Source organism: Rattus norvegicus, chromosome 17, assembly GCF_021556685.1.
Source record: "Rattus norvegicus strain SHRSP/BbbUtx chromosome 17, alternate assembly SHRSP_T2T, whole genome shotgun sequence".
Classification (NCBI taxonomy): Eukaryota; Metazoa; Chordata; class Mammalia; order Rodentia; family Muridae; genus Rattus; species Rattus norvegicus.
The window spans coordinates 88363335-88381355 of NC_141550.1; the positions used below are offsets into that span (position 1 = coordinate 88363335).

At 46.5% G+C, this 18021-nt stretch overlaps 1 protein-coding gene across 5 annotated transcripts in view; it reads right to left on the reverse strand.

Annotated features, from left to right (window-relative positions):
• The window catches only part of Pip4k2a (phosphatidylinositol-5-phosphate 4-kinase type 2 alpha), a 164777-nt gene that overhangs the window by 58041 nt on the left and 88715 nt on the right, over positions 1-18021 (reverse strand). For all 5 annotated transcript variants that reach the window (XM_087589697.1, XM_087589698.1, NM_053926.2 and 2 more), the window contains 2 exon segments: positions 11797-11894; positions 9802-9898 (listed from right to left, as the gene is read on the reverse strand). In XM_087589697.1, the coding sequence (XP_087445823.1) occupies positions 9802-9898; positions 11797-11894 (195 nt within the window).

The following is an 18021-nucleotide window of genomic DNA, read 5'->3' on the forward strand; positions in this document are numbered from 1 at the left end:
GTGCATGTGTGTGTATGTGTGTGCATGTGTGTGTGCACATGTATGTAAGACAGAAGTTGATGGTGTCAGGTGTCTTGGTCTACGCCTCTTTTTTGAGAGACAGTCTTTGCTGAACCTGGGGCTCACCGATTTGGCTAGGGTGGCTGGCCAGCAAGCCCCCAGTACCCTTCCTGTCTTCCTCTCCAGCACCTGGATTACTGAAGTATGTTGGTTTTATGTGGCTGCCTGGAATCTGAACTAGATCTTCATTCTTTCATGGTAAATTCTACTCCTACTGGGGCACATCCCCTGTACCCCTAAACATTCTCTTTTTAAGTAAACATATATCTATCTGTGTGCATATATGTAAGGCCCTGTGTGGGTCAGAGGATCATCTGAGGTAATTGTTCTTTTCTACTTGTGGGTTTTACAAGTTGAAATTGGATCAACAGGCTTGGCACCATGTGTCCTTACCCACTGAGCGGTCCTGCCTGTTCCTAAACATTCCTTTTCAGTGGCTTTCCTTGGAGACCACTCACAGACTGCACCGTGGTTCACCTAAAGTGTGCAGCTCAGACGACTCCGTGTACTTGCATAGCCATGCAGGGGCTGCCATAGCCTTTTGCATTCTGGCAATCCACCCACATTTCTGCTGTGGTTCCTTCTCCGACCCCTTCTGAGGGTTTCTTGTCGTGGTACCTTTGCCTGCTCTGGACATTCTACAGAGTGAACAGGTGCTGCCATCGGCACAGAAACACAGGTACCCCTGTATGAGGCCACTGACTGCACAGCTATGCAAGCTGCAGACATCAGGCTGCCCCAGGCTGCCTCAGGGGACACCACAAGGGACCTCTGCTCATTCCAGGGCTGAGCTGTAACTGAGCCTGGAACACACCTCAGGCAGCAGATGTGGCTTCTAAGGCCCATTCTAAGCTCGCTGGGTAGCTGAGGGTATTTGCAATTCTAAGACAAAGCTACAGTGATGGGTAGGTAAGACAATTTAAGGATCTCATCCTTTTTAAAACCAATGGTACAAATTGGTACTTAAGCTTGATTTTCTATAGATGTCTTAGAACATCTGATATCCTGCCTCAAGCCTCAACAGCAGCTGTGTTTGAAGCTCTGCTGTTCCACAGCCCTCAACAGGAAATAAAGCAAGATAATGAGGGGTCCCCCTGCGATGGTCTTCTTGCATTTATAATTGGGAAGCTACTATCATTTCCTTTCAGAACAGGATTAACAGTGCCCCCCCCTTCCCACCCTCCTCCTCTAGCAGTGGGCATGGAAGATGTTTATTTCCACAGTGGGAGGCCCAGGATTAGTAGAGCCTCCAAAAGGGGAGAAATCCTAAAGGCCAATTTAATTAGCTTCATTCTAATCACCTATCCTTTATAGTTCCCATAGAACATCCTGCGTTAGTAACTGTTACTTCCCCCAGCACCTCTGCTGAAAACGCCAAGCCCTTTTCACACTTAACTCCCTTGACCTAACCTCATATTTCCATATATTTTTGTTAGTTTTCGTTTTGTTTGTAGCTTGCACGTTCTGGCAAAAGTCACGCGTGAAGGGCCAGCGGGATGGCTCAGGGCCACCAAGCCTGAGGACATGAGTTGTCCTCTGACACTGACACACTCGTTGACACCGACATCTGACATTTGCACACTTCCATGCATGTGTTGGGGCGCCTCAGCCCACTCCTTATCATAACTCATACATAAACGAACAAACAAACAAAAGTTTTATTTTCGTTTAAATCATATATGGAGCTTTTAAAAAAATGTTAGTCAAAAGGAAGAATACTTGGAAAAAAAAAAATCAACTCTGCCAAGCTCAAATGTGGGAAAGCAATTAGCTTCCTAGGAGAATCTATCAATCTCATGTACAAGAACCTGCATAAGTTACTCTAAGTCACTGGGACCAAACAACGTAAGCAGGAAGGGTTTATCTGGGCTCGTGGCTTAGGAGTGCTAAGTCTATACTGCTTAGTCACACGGCTTGGACAGGACGTCATGGCAGCAGGAGCGAGTGGAGGACATGACAGGCGGGAAACAGAGTGAAGCTGGAGGGGCTTACCTGAGAGAACCTGGAAAGCTTGTTGCCCCATCCCATCCCCTTGTCACAGATGACACTGAGACCCGCTGTGGTGGTTGACCTTGGCCATAGCATCAGCCACGGAAGACTCAGGGCTCATCCAGACTCACATGAAACATTCTTCCACAACGTGGGCTACCTGTGTCACCGACCAGCAGTCTAGAAACCAGTCTCAAGCCTGCTGCTGACAACAGGATTCTGACTGCATGCCTCAAATCACAGAGCCCAGGAGAAAAGGGTCACCATCACCCAGAGAGCTGAATTCTGGGTTTCCCTTGGACTTACGGGAGTGAGCACAGCTGGGCTTGGGCTGACATCATCAGACCATTAAAGACCAACATGCTAACTTGACCATCACTGTGGAGTCATTAAAGTTGCACTGGGCTCAAAGCCCCACGTTAAGCTCTTATCAACAGGAAGTGGGAGCTGTGACCCTAAGCACAGAATGGCTTCCGTTTTAGAGGGGAGCAAAACATTTAATGCTTATCAATAATGAAACAACTATCAGAAAAGAAGAAGACAGCAATGATCAGTAACAAACCAGAGAGTGGTACAGGGGTCTCACAGAACATTATGAGAACAGCATTTTAGACTCTTTGGAGCTCCAATATCAGACGCTAGTCTCCAAGGCTCATGAAATGGAAACACTGTGTTTTCCTCACACCCAGGGCTAAGGACTGCTGACTAAGGATTAGCCTTGGCTACAGTGAGGTGCAGCAGGTTCAGGGCTGGAAACACAGGGCCAGCAGGAAACCACTGACGCTTGAAGTGGGGACAGGGACACTGTGGTGGGGTGAATCATCTTCTCAGCTTTCAGCAAGAAAAACATTCAAGAAATCAGAGGCAGATTGGCTGTGCAGTGCATCCTGCTCTCTCACAAGGCTGAAATGGAACTCCAGTGTGTTTTAGCCCAAGTGCCTCCATGCACAAGATGGAGTAACTGCCCAGGGCCCCTTGGGATGCAGAAGGTTTATCCAGCAAGAGTAAACTTCTAGAGTGAGCTGGGCAAACCCAACAACTGTGGTGGTTTGAATATGCTTGCCCATGGGAAGTGGCATTACTAGGTATGCCCTTGTTGGGAAGTGTGTTACTGTACAGGTGGACTTTGGGGCTCTGTGCTAATGCTTAACCCAGGGCAGAAGAGACCCTCCTTCTGGCTACCTGTGGGAGACAGTCTCCTCCTGGCGGATGATCAACATGTAGAACTCTTAGCTTCTGTGGTACAGTATTTGCCTGGACACTGCCAGGCTTCCCACCACAATGGACCGAACCTCTGAAACTATAAGCCAGCCCAACTGAATGTCTGCCTTCGTAAGAGTTGCCTTGGTCCTGTTGTCTCTTCACAGCAATAAAAGCTTAACTAAGACACCAACCGCCCAGTGGGGAAGAGACAAAAGTTGAGACAGTGCACAGACTAAGCACACACTGGTGAGGACACTGTCAGTATGACTGTGGAGAGATAGAATGTAGGAAGGCTCCCTCAAGGACTTCCTAGAGCTGGACCTCTCGCTGGATTCCTCTGAGTACCACCTAGGGCACTCAACTGAGTGGTCAACAGTCTTGTCAGCACTTCATGGTCTCCAAGCCACAGGTCAGAAACTCAACTTTCCCTTCCCTTCTCTTCTTGCATTAAACTCCCAATCTCCTTCTGTGACTCACACCATCAGTTCTCTCAGCTGCGCAGACGCCAGCTCCTCTTTGGTGTCTCTCTTTGTTTTCACTGACCCCTGGCCCTGACTTTTCTGTTTGACTCTCTCACAGTTTTGTGCAGCTGTCCTCTGTCAGTGACAAATGACTCAGTTCTCTACACACCGAGCTATGCCCTACTCTCTTGTTTACTTCTCTCTCTTGCAGACCTTCCCTACATAACCATCCCGCTATCTTAAAAAAGTCATGTATGGGAGAAAGGGGAGGTCTGGAGAGATGGCTCAGTGGTTCAAAGTCCTGCTGCCGTTCCTATTCATGTAGGGCAGATCACAAGGGAGCACCTGATGTCCTCTTCTGGCCTCTGTGGGTACCCACACTCATGTGGCATACACACATAAACACAAGTAAAAATAACCCTTTTAAAACTTATTTACCACCCCCACTCCCAGATTTCAGGGTCTGGGAAATAGCTCATAGCAAAGTACCTGCCATCCAAGTTAGGATCTACAGATATCCACATAAAGTCAGATAGGTATGGTCGGCCACTATAGTCTCAGCATCCAAGAGACAGAGACAGGGGTTCCTGGGGATACCAGTGAGTTCCAGATTCAGTGAGAGGCCATGTGTAGAGTGGATAGCAATTAAAAAAGATAGCAGACATCAGTTTGCATGCACATATGCAAACATAGATACATACATGCACATATGCATTTAAACCATATACATATATACCCACGAAAAAGCAAAAGTAGACTTCATATATGTCTCCTCCCCTGCACAAAATCCACAAAACTGCTTGCAGGCTGCGGAATTAGGTGAGGCCTTCAGACTTGTTATTACACTGACTGTACATCTGGCTGCTTCCCCATCTGTGTCTCTCCCTCAGCTCCCTCTGTACCCAGTTGTTTTGTGCTGCAGGGACGCCCCTGACCCCCTCCCTTCCCTCCAGAGCTCTCAGAGGGAAAGTAGGCAGTATATGCAAGACTGTAGCTCCTTCCTTCATACAGCTTCAAGTCATCTTGAGAAATCTGCCCTGCAAACATCTTTATTCGACAGATGTCCTAGCAGAGTCCCCTACTCCCTAAAACGTGGTGAACCGGGAAGGTCTTCAAGTTAGAGCCCGAAACTTAAAACAAGAACACCAGAAGTTTCAAATGCTAGCTTTTAAGATGAATTATTCTTAAAATTAGAACTCTGTTGCAGATATGAAGAAAGGGCACCAAACGCAAATAATGAGGGATTCTAATTCAGGAGGCGCAGTGGGGGCAAACAAAACCTGGTATTATCCAGCACAACGAACGAGAGGGCTCCGTTTCAACGGCGCCCTGTATTTAGGTTGAACAGTACAGGCTCCATCCTGGGCAACGTCTTGGTTTGGTGGGTCGTCTCCTCTGGATACCCACAGCAACCTGAAGCCTCTATCTGACTTTAAGAGGGCTGATACCCTGCAAGGCCAGCAAGGGGGCTGCGACTTTCTCAAAACTAACGTATCATCTTAGCATTTACTAGAGTCTAGTATGATTCACCGCTTTACTCTTTATCTGTACTCCCAAGAACATCTAGCTAGGCCTTTGGGCATCAAATATGGGGCTGCAGCTCAGTTGGCGAAATGCTTGCCTAAAAGCATGAAGCTCTGGGTTCCACCCCGAGCACACAGAACTGGGCATGGTGGCACACGACTGTATTCCAGCACTTAGGAGGTAAGGAAGATACCTGGAATGTTTAGCATAGACTCTGAAAGACAGCATGAATAGATACACACAGAGTTCAATCAGCTTGAGTGAAATCAGAGTAAAAGGGGGCTAGGGCTTACAGTATTAGAGATATGGAGAAGGCAGTGGTGGAACCTTACATAGTAGTATTAATCCTTAAAAGCATCTTAAAAGAAGCAGGGATGGGGACCACGTGGACCAACAATAACCAGAAAAACGGAACTCAGTCTGAGTACATCACAAACCTATTATATAATTAAAAAATATTAAGCCACTAAACTCAGACTGAGTCTGAAATCACCAGGCATGCATGCAGGTACATGCCCATATACACGTATGCACACACACACATGCACAGACATACACGTCAGCATATGTATGTTAGGTGTTAGGTGGGTGTGAAGTTTGGAAGGTTTGGTCCCTAGCTGGAGGAGCTCCTGGGGGGTGATGGGATTGTGAGAGTTCAAGTTAAGCGGTGGATTAATCCACTGGTGGACATATAATCCAATGGCTTTACTGGGGGATGACAGAAGCTAGGAGACTAGACCAGGTTGATGAAAGATCACGAGGGGCGTGCCTTTGAAAAGGCTCCCCCCCCCCCTTCCCTTCCTTCTTCCTTTCTCCTTTTCTCTCCTCTCCTCTGGTCCCTTCCTCTCTCTGCTCCCTGGCTGTCTCCAAACTAGTCACTTTCTCGGTCACACACTTCTATAACCATGATATCCTGCCTTAACCCAGCCCCAAAGCATCCTGGGCTTATAACTTCTGAAACCATGAACCTGACAAAATCCATCTTCTTACATTATTTTTCTCAGGCATTTGGTCACAGCAACAAAAAGTAGCTGTCATGGGTGGTATTGGTAATTAGAGCTAAATATCCTATAATGGAACTTTTGTTTAGATTTGTCTTTAACAGCAAGGGGGTGGTGGGGGAGTTAAAGACATCCATGCACCCATGAAATCAATACCACAGCAAAGGCACATGCTTGCTGGCTGTGAGCAGTGTTTTCGATCTCATTCGGGATGTGTAAGTTCACAGACAGAGCTCAGTTCGGCTGGCTAATTACCTCCTCCTACAATGATCAAAGAAGCCTCCGCTAAACAAGGCTGAAGGAACAAGGTGAGACAGGTACCCTTTTGAGTTAAAGGAAAGACACAAATACACAATTAATCGGATGATCCCGGGCTTTATCCCCACGCAGACTTAAGGTCAGTTGTCTAAAATACAAGTGCTTCAGAATAAGCACAGCCAGACAACAGCCACTCCCCAGGGTGATGGGAGCTTCCTTTGTTGGCCCAACTTTTCCCTGGAAGGATACTTTAGACTCACAAGGATGGCCCCTGCCATCTTTTTAAAGCTTTTCTCCGTTTTTGGTACAAGGGATGGGGACCAGTGCTTCACGTGTTAAGCATATACTCTAACCACAGTTTAGATGTCCTCTTTCAACACAGTCTTCATGACGCTGCACTCAGGAGGGGCAGGAGGCCGCCTAGCAAAATCACAGCTATGGGGTGTTCCAGGGCTGCCTGGCACGTTCTGTTACACAGGGCTCGGTGGTGGCTGAGCTGACGGGTTGCCCTGGATCCTGGGCCACTTTATGATTTACACGGGAGCCTACCAGGTTCAAGTAGAGAGCCAGGGTGTCACATCGACTTGCCTTTGTGCCAGACCCTTTAGCCAACTGGATTCAACCTCAGTTTACCATGGTGTCTTTGGCTCAGACTTCTGGTTTGGGGATGGAACCCACGAATCTATGCATGCTGGGTAAGTGATCTACCATTGAGCAGACCCCAGTGTGCTGAGGAAGCTTTAGGGCAGAAGGGTTCTAGGAAAAGAGTACGCCTGGGGAGAAAAGCCCAGCTCTGGTTCACTGAGGCGTTCTGAGCTCTCAGTGAAAAACATTTGAAATAGAGATACAGTTACCACAGAGAAAGCAACAATGGCTTTCAGCAGGCAGAGCTGGAGGAAAGAGGTGTTCTGATGATTAATGACACTCAGACCGACTTCCTGCATTCTGGTCTCCTGCTCAGTGTTGGAGAGACTTGCCAGTTAGTTCTTAGTTATTGATGAATCACTCTCTACTCCCCTCCTTTCCTTCCTAAGTCTGCACGTTATGATTTGCACATATGTAACTATCAACTTACATGGTGGTATGTTTAGGGGGACAGAGTGGTACCTTAGTATTTCAACAACACAACCATCATTTTAGGAAACTTTAAAAACCACTTTTCTCTGCCACAACAAAACGGAATCATTTTCCAATCTCTTCAATATAAACTGATGGGGAGAAATGTAAAGATTTCAACTCTGTAATCGATCAAGAAACATATGAAGGTTCTGTAAAATGCCATTAATTTTCATAATTATTACTGCTGTTCTTTGTGTGTTACACGTGTGTTATATGTAGATGCATGCGTATGGCATGTCTGTACTGGGGTATATATGTGTAGATACATGTGTTTGATATGACATAGGAATCACATCCTCCATTGCTTCCCGCCCTGTTTGGAAACAGGGTTCCTCATGAACCCCAGCTCATTGACTGACTGGCCAGCCAGCGACCTCCAGAGACCTGCCTGTGTCCACCAGCTCATGTCCTGATTCACCACGATGATCCAATCCGAGTCCTCACGTTTGTGTAGCAGGCTCCTTGATGCCTGAGCCGTCCCACAGGGGCCTGGCTATTTTTTAATCAAAATGGGGAGAGGCGGGATGCAGGAGGGACACACTCCAGGGTCAGGCAGAGATTTCAAAGAACCTGTGGCCTGTTCAAATGTGGTAACAGTTCTCAGGCTACACATCCCTTTTTACTTCACACAAATCTCTTTTTCTTCATTCCAGGAATTATTCTGTAGAAAACGCTCACACTTGCAACCATGAACACCGTGCCCACAATTGTGACCTAGGGTTCTGTTTTATCAATGAAGTCCAAACCTGGTGCTGACGTCAGAGCCGTTTGAGGGAAGGAATACCCAGCTTCCACATGTTGTGTCCTCTACCCCTGAGCCTTCCCTGAGCCCAGACCTTCATCTCAGAACCCGAGCATGTGGAGAGCCACTGGTCACCTGGGCAGTGGTCTCAGGCCTGATGGAGCACAGCAGAAATTCTTGGAAAGGAGAACAGAGGTGGGTGGGGATGGGAGCCTAATCTTTAGGAAGGCAGGCTAAACAAGTGCAGCTTGTCTGACTGAGCGAGCCTATCCTTCAAGAGAAACCGTAGAGCAAGCTGTGTCCATGTGGCACTTGTAAGGTTGCCTGGGGTGGCACTGATGCAGGTTTTACATTTAGGGCAAGTTAGAGAGAGTGCTTATACATCTGAGAAGACTTAAGACAAGTCAGTACTCAGATTGCTGCCTTAAAACAAGCAAACAAGCAAACAAACAGAAAAGCCTTTAGTACTTATTGATATGCTGTCTCTATGAAGCTCAGGGAGCCACTGGCAGGTGTGGAGGTTTGAGTGAGAATGGCCCTGCAGACTCATATATTTGAATAGTTGGTTGTCAGTGTTGGAACTATTTGGGAAAGATTAGGAAAAGGTATGCCTTGAGAGGCAGGCTTTGAGGTTTCAAAGCCCACACCATTTTCAGTGAGCTCTCCCTGCTTCATGCACACGTCTTAAGATGTGCTCTCTCAGCTACCGCTCCAGCACCATGCCTGTCTGCCGCCACGTTCCCCCACCATGACGGTCATGGACACAACCTCTGAAACCATATGCACCGAATAAACATTTTCTTTTGTAAGCTACCTTGGTCATGGTATCTTATCACAGCGGCGTAAAAGTATTAAGAAAGCGGGCCTTCTTTTAGGAGACTGATCAGGGAGCAGCAGACACTTAAAAGGTTATATCGTATTTCAAAGTCAAAATGGAGACTATGCCAAGTACAGAGAGAGAAACCAGAGTGCATCAGTATGCAGTCCGTGAGAAGGAGGCATACGGACTGTGCAGGTTGGTAGGTTCTAGATGGGAGGGCTATAGCTACTCTACACCCCAGCACCGTGAGACACAAGCACTGCCTGACAAGAAAGCTGGGGTAGGAGACAGAGTTTGCCTGCTTACAACCCTGAAAATTATCAAGAACCCAATCCCCGCCTGAGATTCCTAAGTGGCCTCTGCCAAAACAGAAAAACATGCTTGCACGGGTGATGACACGCTGGCAAGGACGTGCATCTAGACGTGAGAGCACGCACTCACTCTTAAGTGCTGTCTTCTTTCCCTACAGACATCTCACCGAAATCACACCAGGCAGGTCCCTTTACTTAGGGAATGTCCGACTTCTGAAGGAACACGGAAACTTGAGCACTCGAAGGATGCTCGTGAGGACAGAAAAACAAGTCCGATTTGACAGAGCAAACCCACCTCGCAGAAGCAGCTCACCTGGAAATCTTGGTCGTCGATTCCAAACCTCTCCCGAAGATTCCGGAAGACCATCGGGCAGTATTCCTTAAACTTGAAATGGCTCGGCATGTTTTCCCTGCAAGGGGCACATTGTTCAGTGAGGCTCAGACAGACAGACAGACAGACAGACAGGAGACTAACAGGCTTCACTCTGCCCGACCTGGACCTGCGTGTAGCAGGTGAAATAGTGAGAACTCACTGCCCACCGCAAGCACAGAGCATTCCACAGCACCAGGTACAACCCAACCAGATCTGACAGACAGAGGGACGGATTGAAAACGCTGTCTGTTCTCATAGTGGGACTGTGGAACCCCCTAATACTGGCTGTGAACACCAGCCATTCCCCCAAGAAGAGGGGTGGGGAGGGACAAGACAGAAGCACGTGGTGAAGAGCAGAGGAGAGGGCAGTGAGGAAGGACAGGCAGCAGCAAGCTAGCTCACTGTGGAAGCAGCTGTCAAGCAAGGCTTGCCTCACACCCAAGACCCACTTTCTAAATTCACACGGAGACTGTTTCCTCACTGTCAGGTCCAAGAGAAACGCAGGCCAAATGGCTAGCTGTGGTGCCAATTAGCATACCAGAGGCCAGGCACCAGGGCTGAGCTCCTCTCACCCCACCCCTACCCTAAACTTTTCCAGGCTTCCCCCCCTCCCCCACGTCCATTCCTATATAACCCAGTCCTTTTAGCCCTGTGTTCTCTTGGCCCACTCTCTCTTGCCTCTCTCTTGGTCCTTCTGTCCAACCCTCTCTCTGTGCTCTCTTGGCTTCCTCTTTGTCTTTCGCACTCTTCCCTGCCCGCCTCTCATGGTCCAGTTCAGTCTGCTGACCATGTTCAGGGTTCTAGTCCTCTCTCTGCTCTGGACTCTTCCAGATGTCTCTGGCTGCACTCTCCCTCATATCTACAATAAAGACCTCCCCTCACCCACACCGCTGAGTGGGCCTGCCCTCACTTTATACACTCACCAAGTCAACCTCTACACATGATTAGGGGGACTCCTAACTTCACGTCAGAACCAAAGTGGGGTTAGACACTGCAATGGGGGGATGGGAGGTAGCTCTGCGGTCAAGCACTCACCTAGCGTGTGTGTGAGTCCCTAGGTTCAATCCCTAGTACTACAACAAAGAGAAGAGGAAATTTCACGCTCATCTGTATATGGGAGGTTACTAAGGCTCGACTGCCCCTCCTCTGTGTTCTCACACCCCTCTATTACTGTTCTCTCTACAAGAGTGACAGTCATTTGTGTATGTGTCAGTGTTCAGCTACTGTCCTGGTTGTAGGCCCTGAGGAGGAAGGGCCATGCTATAGCTCTAAATTTTGGATGAATTGACAAAATTGACTTTTTTTTTTTAAAGATTTATCTATTTATATATATGAATACACTGTCACTGTCTTCAGACACACCAGAAGAGGGCATCAGATCCCATTACAGATGACTGTGAGCCACCATGTGGTTGCTGGAAATTGAACTCAGGACCTCTGGAAGAGCAGTCAGTGCTCTAAACTGCTGAGCCACCTCTCCAGCCCACTAATCGACTTTCTTATCAACGCCTTCACATGACGATCATTACTGACATCCAAACATGACATCCAGCTATGTTTATTAATAGCACACCTTAATTATTTATTGTCTTATAATGTAGTCATTTCTGTCCATAAAGCCACTGTTTTTTAAAGTTTTGTGTACAAGAGCAGGAGTCCATAACTGCTCAAACAATCTGAGCTCCAAACATTTAAATAGTAACAGGGACGTAGCTTTTAATCTAAAGATGCTCAAAGGGAGCAGTGCACCATAAGGCAAAGGGAACCTGGTGCTGCTTGTCCGGCTATGACAGACGGCTGTGTTTACCAGAGGATCAACTTCATGGGAAAAACTTTACTCCCACCCATTGAAAAGCCTGTGTGATTACAGAAAAGTCACAAAAAGTCCTACTCTGCCCAGCCAAGGGGTCTCCAGAGAGGCTGCGCCGTACTTACTTGTTGAAAAGGTGGTTGTCCACCTTTATCTTTGAGTAGGCTTTGAAGTCATCAGGCATCAACATGACAGGGATTTGAACATGGCTCAGTTCATTGATCTAGAAAACACAACGTAGATAGCACTGGTTATCACCATCCTCGTGAGGATGTCTGGAGTTTGCCGTGGAACCATAAGGAAGCCCACGAGCACAGGAATGGCCTACCCTCTGCTTCCACCATCATCTCTTTCCTCGGGTTGTCCTCACTCCCTCAGCAGTCTCCCTTCCTCCCAGCTCCCACCCAGGCTCTTCTCCCTCACACAGGGCTTGGGGGGGGGGGGCACAGGAGGAATACAGGGGACCAGTCCTTCAGGCTATGTGTCTCCCTCTCTCCTTCCAGACCCTCAAAGCAGAACTCCACTGATCCCACTTCGAGGACAACAGAGGTAAGCAACTGTTGAATTAACAGACACGATTTACATTTTGGAGCACCTCAAGGATGATGCAGATGTCCACACAGTCATTCTTCTCTGTCTTCTAGGGATTGAGTTTAAACATAAATTATATAAGGATGGGGCCTGAACATGACAGTTGAGACCTTGCCTCAGGAAGAAGATGGCTTCGTGGGTTACAGGAGAGTGAGAAGTTCAAACAGGGCTTAGGAGCAAAAGCAGAGTCACGTGGGCGTCTGGAGGAGGAGCATGGCAGGTTTGAGGTCAGCCTGGGCTACCCCGTGTGAAGGTACAAGCTTCAAAGGAAGAAACACAGACTCCCATTTCCTTCACGCCACAGGAAGTGGCAGGGGTGGGTCTGATGCGTGACTGTGAAAACCTGCATTTTTTTCTTTGTTGTTTTGCACTTGGTCCCTATGCTATTTTCTCGATTGCTGATGTCAATCAAAACATTAAACCCCTCTAAACGTTTGTCCTTCCTATAGGAAGGAAGGCACTCTGAAGGGTTCTTGGCTGCAAAAAGCAAAAACAAACCCAAACAAACAAGCAATGGGTTTCTTAGGAAGACGGGGATTTGAATGTATTAATGATGCCCTAGACAGTGATCGTGACTCCAGGACACTGTCCTTCCGGTAGGACAATGTGGAGGCTGATGCTGGTCCCAACACTGTCAGGCAAGGCTGGTGGCAGTTGGTGGCTCGGAGGCTTAAAGAGAAGGGCTGTAAAAGTGTCAAAGCGAAAGGTAGAAAAATGGGGTCTGAAGAAATGGGGCAGGGCTTACAGCATTTGCATTCTGATTTGGAGGGGTCAGAGGAAAGGCCCTGAGTACACTCTGGAGAAGTCTAGTTCAGGGAATATACATGGAGCTGGATGGATAAATGACTTTCATGTCTGAGATCCCGACTCAGAGGCAACTGGTAATCAATGTTCCCAACAGCGTCTCTTGCACCTCAACTTTCTTCTGTGGGAAGGCGTCATTTTGGTGCATAAGAAGGTCAGCACGCACTCACCAGCTTTCCTGAAATGGATTAACTTGAGCAGCACTTGGACATTGGAAGCTCATTCAACTTCCTGGGTGACTTCACTCCCTTTAGCCTATGCGCCTGCCATTACACAGGCCTCCGAAAGGTATGCCTGCCTTCAGTCCAAACCTCACAATGCACCACAGGCAATGATAGGTTACCATCTCAGATGGGGTTAAACTAATCCTCTTCGCTGACTTCGTAATTCATGTGGGGCTCCTGGCCTTGAGCTTCTAGCTGTCTGGTCAGTGAGTTTTGAAGTTTAACGTTTTAATTTCTTGATTTAGCATTTTACTTTAGTCCAGTCATTCCAGGTGGCCTACTCCAAAATTAGGAATAAAACTGACAATGGGTGGCTGTTGTTGTTTGGCTGTTGTTGTTTGGCTCTTCTTCTTCTTCTTCTTCTTCTTCTTCTTCTTCTTCTTCTTCTTCTTCTTCTTCTTCTTCTTCTACTACTACTACTACTACTAGTAGTACTAGTACTACTAGTACTACTACTACTACTACTACCATTGTTATTACTAAAATTATTATTTTATGGAGCTGGATAGAACTCAGGGGCCTTGTGCTCTACCACTGAACTATACACTCAGTTCTTATCAGTATTTAAAGAAGAATTTCTGTCTTTACAGATATTTAAATTGAGAACTCACACACATTTATGTAGGTTATATAATATTCATGGAATGACACAGAAAGATTTGTAATTAACTCTTACTGTATTGAAAGAACAGCTTCCCCCACCCCCAGAATAAGCGTGTATTATAAAATCCAAATAGGTTTTCATTTCTGGAGCGAAGAGTGGAGCCAAGCAATCTGAAGGCGCTGGTTACATTATTCCAGGCACATTCTATAGGGTTGCAAATATTTAATGAACTCTTACAACAGAAAGGCAGCATCACCTTCATACAGGGGAGCACTTAATGGTCGTCAAACCATTGGGGAAAGCCAGTTTTTTTTCTGCTTAGACAGACACAGTTACCATTCCTACACAGCTCAGAATTCATGCAGAGGCTGCTGGCTGGGTCTCTCTGTACCCTGCAAAAGACCTTGTGGTTCTGTTTATGCCACGCCAGTCACCCCCTAAAACAGTGCCATTGGGTACAAGAATCACAGTGCCCAGGCCCCACGTAAGACACGAAATAAAGGAGCTTTGTTGTCAACATCAATGGAAGCAAAGCTATGGTGGGGTGGGGAGGGCTGGTACAAATGTCTCTTAGTACCAAGTGCCCAAGTGACCTGGTCGCGTTATAATTCAGTTGAGGAAGGGGGAAGGGCAGAGGGGAAAGGGCATAGGATGAACCGGAGAAAGAGGAGCAGGCAGGTGATTCGTCTCTGCTCAGCTTTGTCTGAACTCACTTTAATACTTGGCATTAATGCCCAGCTAATACTTGCTGGACATCTGCCAAATGCCACGCTGACCCCTTAGGACACAGTGTCTTATCTGATGTTTATAACCCAGTAGTGTAGGGACTATGTTCCCACTCCCCAGATAAGGAAATACAGGCTGAGGGAGATTAGCTACCCGCTATTAGCTGGTCAAGCTGCATCTGGAATCCAGCCCACGTAGTCAAGACTCCAGCAGTCACGGCAGCAAGTGGCCAGACTTCCCAAACTGAGGGTCCTTTTACATTCCTACCAGATTAGAGGGTGAGGGTTCATGGCAAGGAGTCATAAAGGAGCCATAACAAAGCTCATCTCCAATTTACACCTCTGTTGTGGTAAAAACTTCAACGAATTATTTTTTTTAAAAAACATAGTAAATTAATAGTAAATGTGTGCTTAATTGAATAAGTGCCGGGGTCTACAGTTAGACCAGCCATGGTGTCACCCACACAACCTAAGTTGGGATTTGTCCCTCAACTCTTATCATTCCTGCTGCTTGCCACTCAGCCTGCACCCAAATCTGAAAGAATCATTAACAGTTATCACGGAAGGACGCAAACCAAGCTCCTTATCAATTATTTATTACAGACAATTGTCAAGTTTTCCTCGAACTCACAGAAAAACCATGGTTCACACACTACACAGTAGCCTTCTGTGGACTTTTCCTCACGGCTCTGCGTGGAAAGGGGGCCTTGACTTTTCTCCTCAGAAGAACGTTCCAGTTCCTATCACGTGCAAATTAGCTACAACACGGTGAATTACAGGTTTGCTCATTTCCTGTGAGTTGCATGGCTGAAGCCAGTAGCATCCCTGTATGTAAATTCACACTGCAAGCACGCATCTAAGCTGCAAAAAATTGAGACCAACGAACAGATACTGGACAAGAAATAAACAAAAATTATGGTAAAGGTGTCCCCACAAAGCTGTTTCGTTCCGAGGCATTAAGAAAAATATACTTTTAAAGCCAAGCAAAGGGTAAGTGCATAAATTTTAAGGCATTATTTATGACAACTAATTAAGATGCATTCACCCTAGACATGTTTTTAGACGAATCGATAATTATGTTTTGGGCTTTTATTTATTTGCCTGTTTGTTTACTTGCTTGTTTGTTTTTTGACATCGTCTCACTATATAGCCCCTGATGGCCTAGAACTCACTACATAGACTACACTGTCCTTTAACTCACAGAAACTCACCTGCCTCTGGGATTAAAATGGTGCACCAGCTCACTTGTCTAGCAAATGGTTTTAATTCAACCAAGAAAAAAAGCGGGAGGGGACATCAAAACCCCCAAATCTCTCACATATAGAGGAGAGACATTGAATCTGATTTTAGTAAAGATGCTTCTCTACAATCATGATTCGCTGAGTTAAAACAGGACTCTGGTGTGAACAGCTGTGGGCTACACTAGCAAGAGCTTCCTGGGGAGCAGAAATGTCTGGGGGCAGCCAAGTCTACCTGAGACTGGGGCAGGGCGTGGGGTGGCAACAAGAAGACTGGGAAGGACCAGGGATCATTCCTCCTCCGAATCGCAAAAGAAGCAACCTGAATGCCTACATTAAAACACAGTTCTACAACAGAGAAAACTGCAAGGTGGTAACTGGGCCAGAACAAGCACCGAAGACTGCCGATTAGCAAAGCCGCAGCAGGAAGAAGGACAGGCATGCATAGCCCGCCATGGTTCTTTAGAACGCAGGTTCCCATTAATAGAGTTTTGTAAGGGAAAGCTAATCGTTGCCTGTGCCACGCCAGATTTCCCACACTGGGTTTTTGATTGCTTTTGGCTTTCACAGAAGGCTCTGACTTCATGGTAAACAACATGACTAGTTCCCTGTTACTGCCTTAAAGAACACCCCCTTCCAGCATCACCATCTGAAAATAAATACTTTCTACCTACTGGACTCATCCTAAGGAATTCCTTTGCAGCTCTCGGATGAAGCACACAACGATTTTTCTGCCAAATCGTTTTCGTTAAGCAGGTTCTTTTCTGTCCTGAGGTTCATTCCACTTAGGTAATGAATGAAAACAATGTTTCTAGGGTACGGCAGGAAGTGGATGCCGTGCCTACTTCTACCCACTCCCACACTAGAGGGGTCCACGCTCACACAAATGGCAACTTTCACACTGACAGTTACAAAAATTACCTCAGGTGCAGTTTCTAAGAGAATGCTCCCCTGTGTGACTTAAGAAGCCATCATGATTCCCTGCCTCCAGCCCTTTTTGAGCCACCTTATTTGGTTGCACAGGGGATACAGACCAAAGAAACTTACAGCTTTAAAGTTACAATGATTTACAGTGGCAGCCAATGAGGAAAAACACGGATATCTTGTTTCAACAACAGAAACAAAACAAAGCAGAAGAGAACAAAATCAAAATCGGGAAGAAAGCGAAACAACACATTTTCACTTTATATTTTTCCTACTAACTTAAGTTTGGGGAGAATTACCTACATTTTTAAAATCAGATTTTTAGTATCAATTGGACAAGCCATTTGAAGCTGATAAGTTTCACGAAAGGGAAAAACAAATCTTAAATAATTTGCACATCATTTGTAAATACTTTTTACAATCTCATCACGAGTATGGGCTGAAACAATTAAGAACAAAAACAGTCCCCTACACAGGCATGTGGCCCACACTTGGGCTGGAGTGGCTCTGGTTACAGCTGACGCTGCAAACTGAATAACAATTTGAAAGTTCTGAGGTTTCAGGGCAGGCAGAGCAAATTAGAGCCAATTACAGGGGCAGGGAGAACAGGCGGCTGAAGGTGTTTGCAAAGTGTATTTTTATTTGTCACAGGGCGAGGCCAATTTTCTACAGTGGCTCCATCAATATTCATTTCTGATGGCACTTTGGAAAAGCTAACGTCTCTGTGTTTGCAGATCACACAGACCACAGGATCCAAGTGTGAGCTACCTTCCAATATCTAGAAAAATAATGTTTCATTTTGACAGGCAAATGAAATTGTTCTGATAGCAAAACTGAGATAGAAGCACAGACAAAAGGGTCTGTCCCCTTCACCGGCAAACTCAAAAACCTAAATTAAGGTGTTATTTTCTCTAGAGTAAGAGCAATCAAGTCGATCGTTTGCACAGTGGCCACTTGATTAAAATAATAATAAATGTCAGCAGCGTATTTAAACCCCGGCTTAGAATCTTATTTGAATTTATAATGCAAACATAAATTCTACCATCCAGCAACACAGTGCCCAATGCTCTATCAAGTCCTTCCCCACCTGCTCCCTCCCCGTGTGTGTGTGTGTGTGTGTGTGTGTGTGTGTGTGTGTGTTTGGTGTCAACCTCATGTTGATACCTTAGGGGCCATCCAGTCTGTTGTTTTGAAGAGTCTCTCACTGACCTGGACCTTGTCAAGTTGCCTAGCTTAGTTG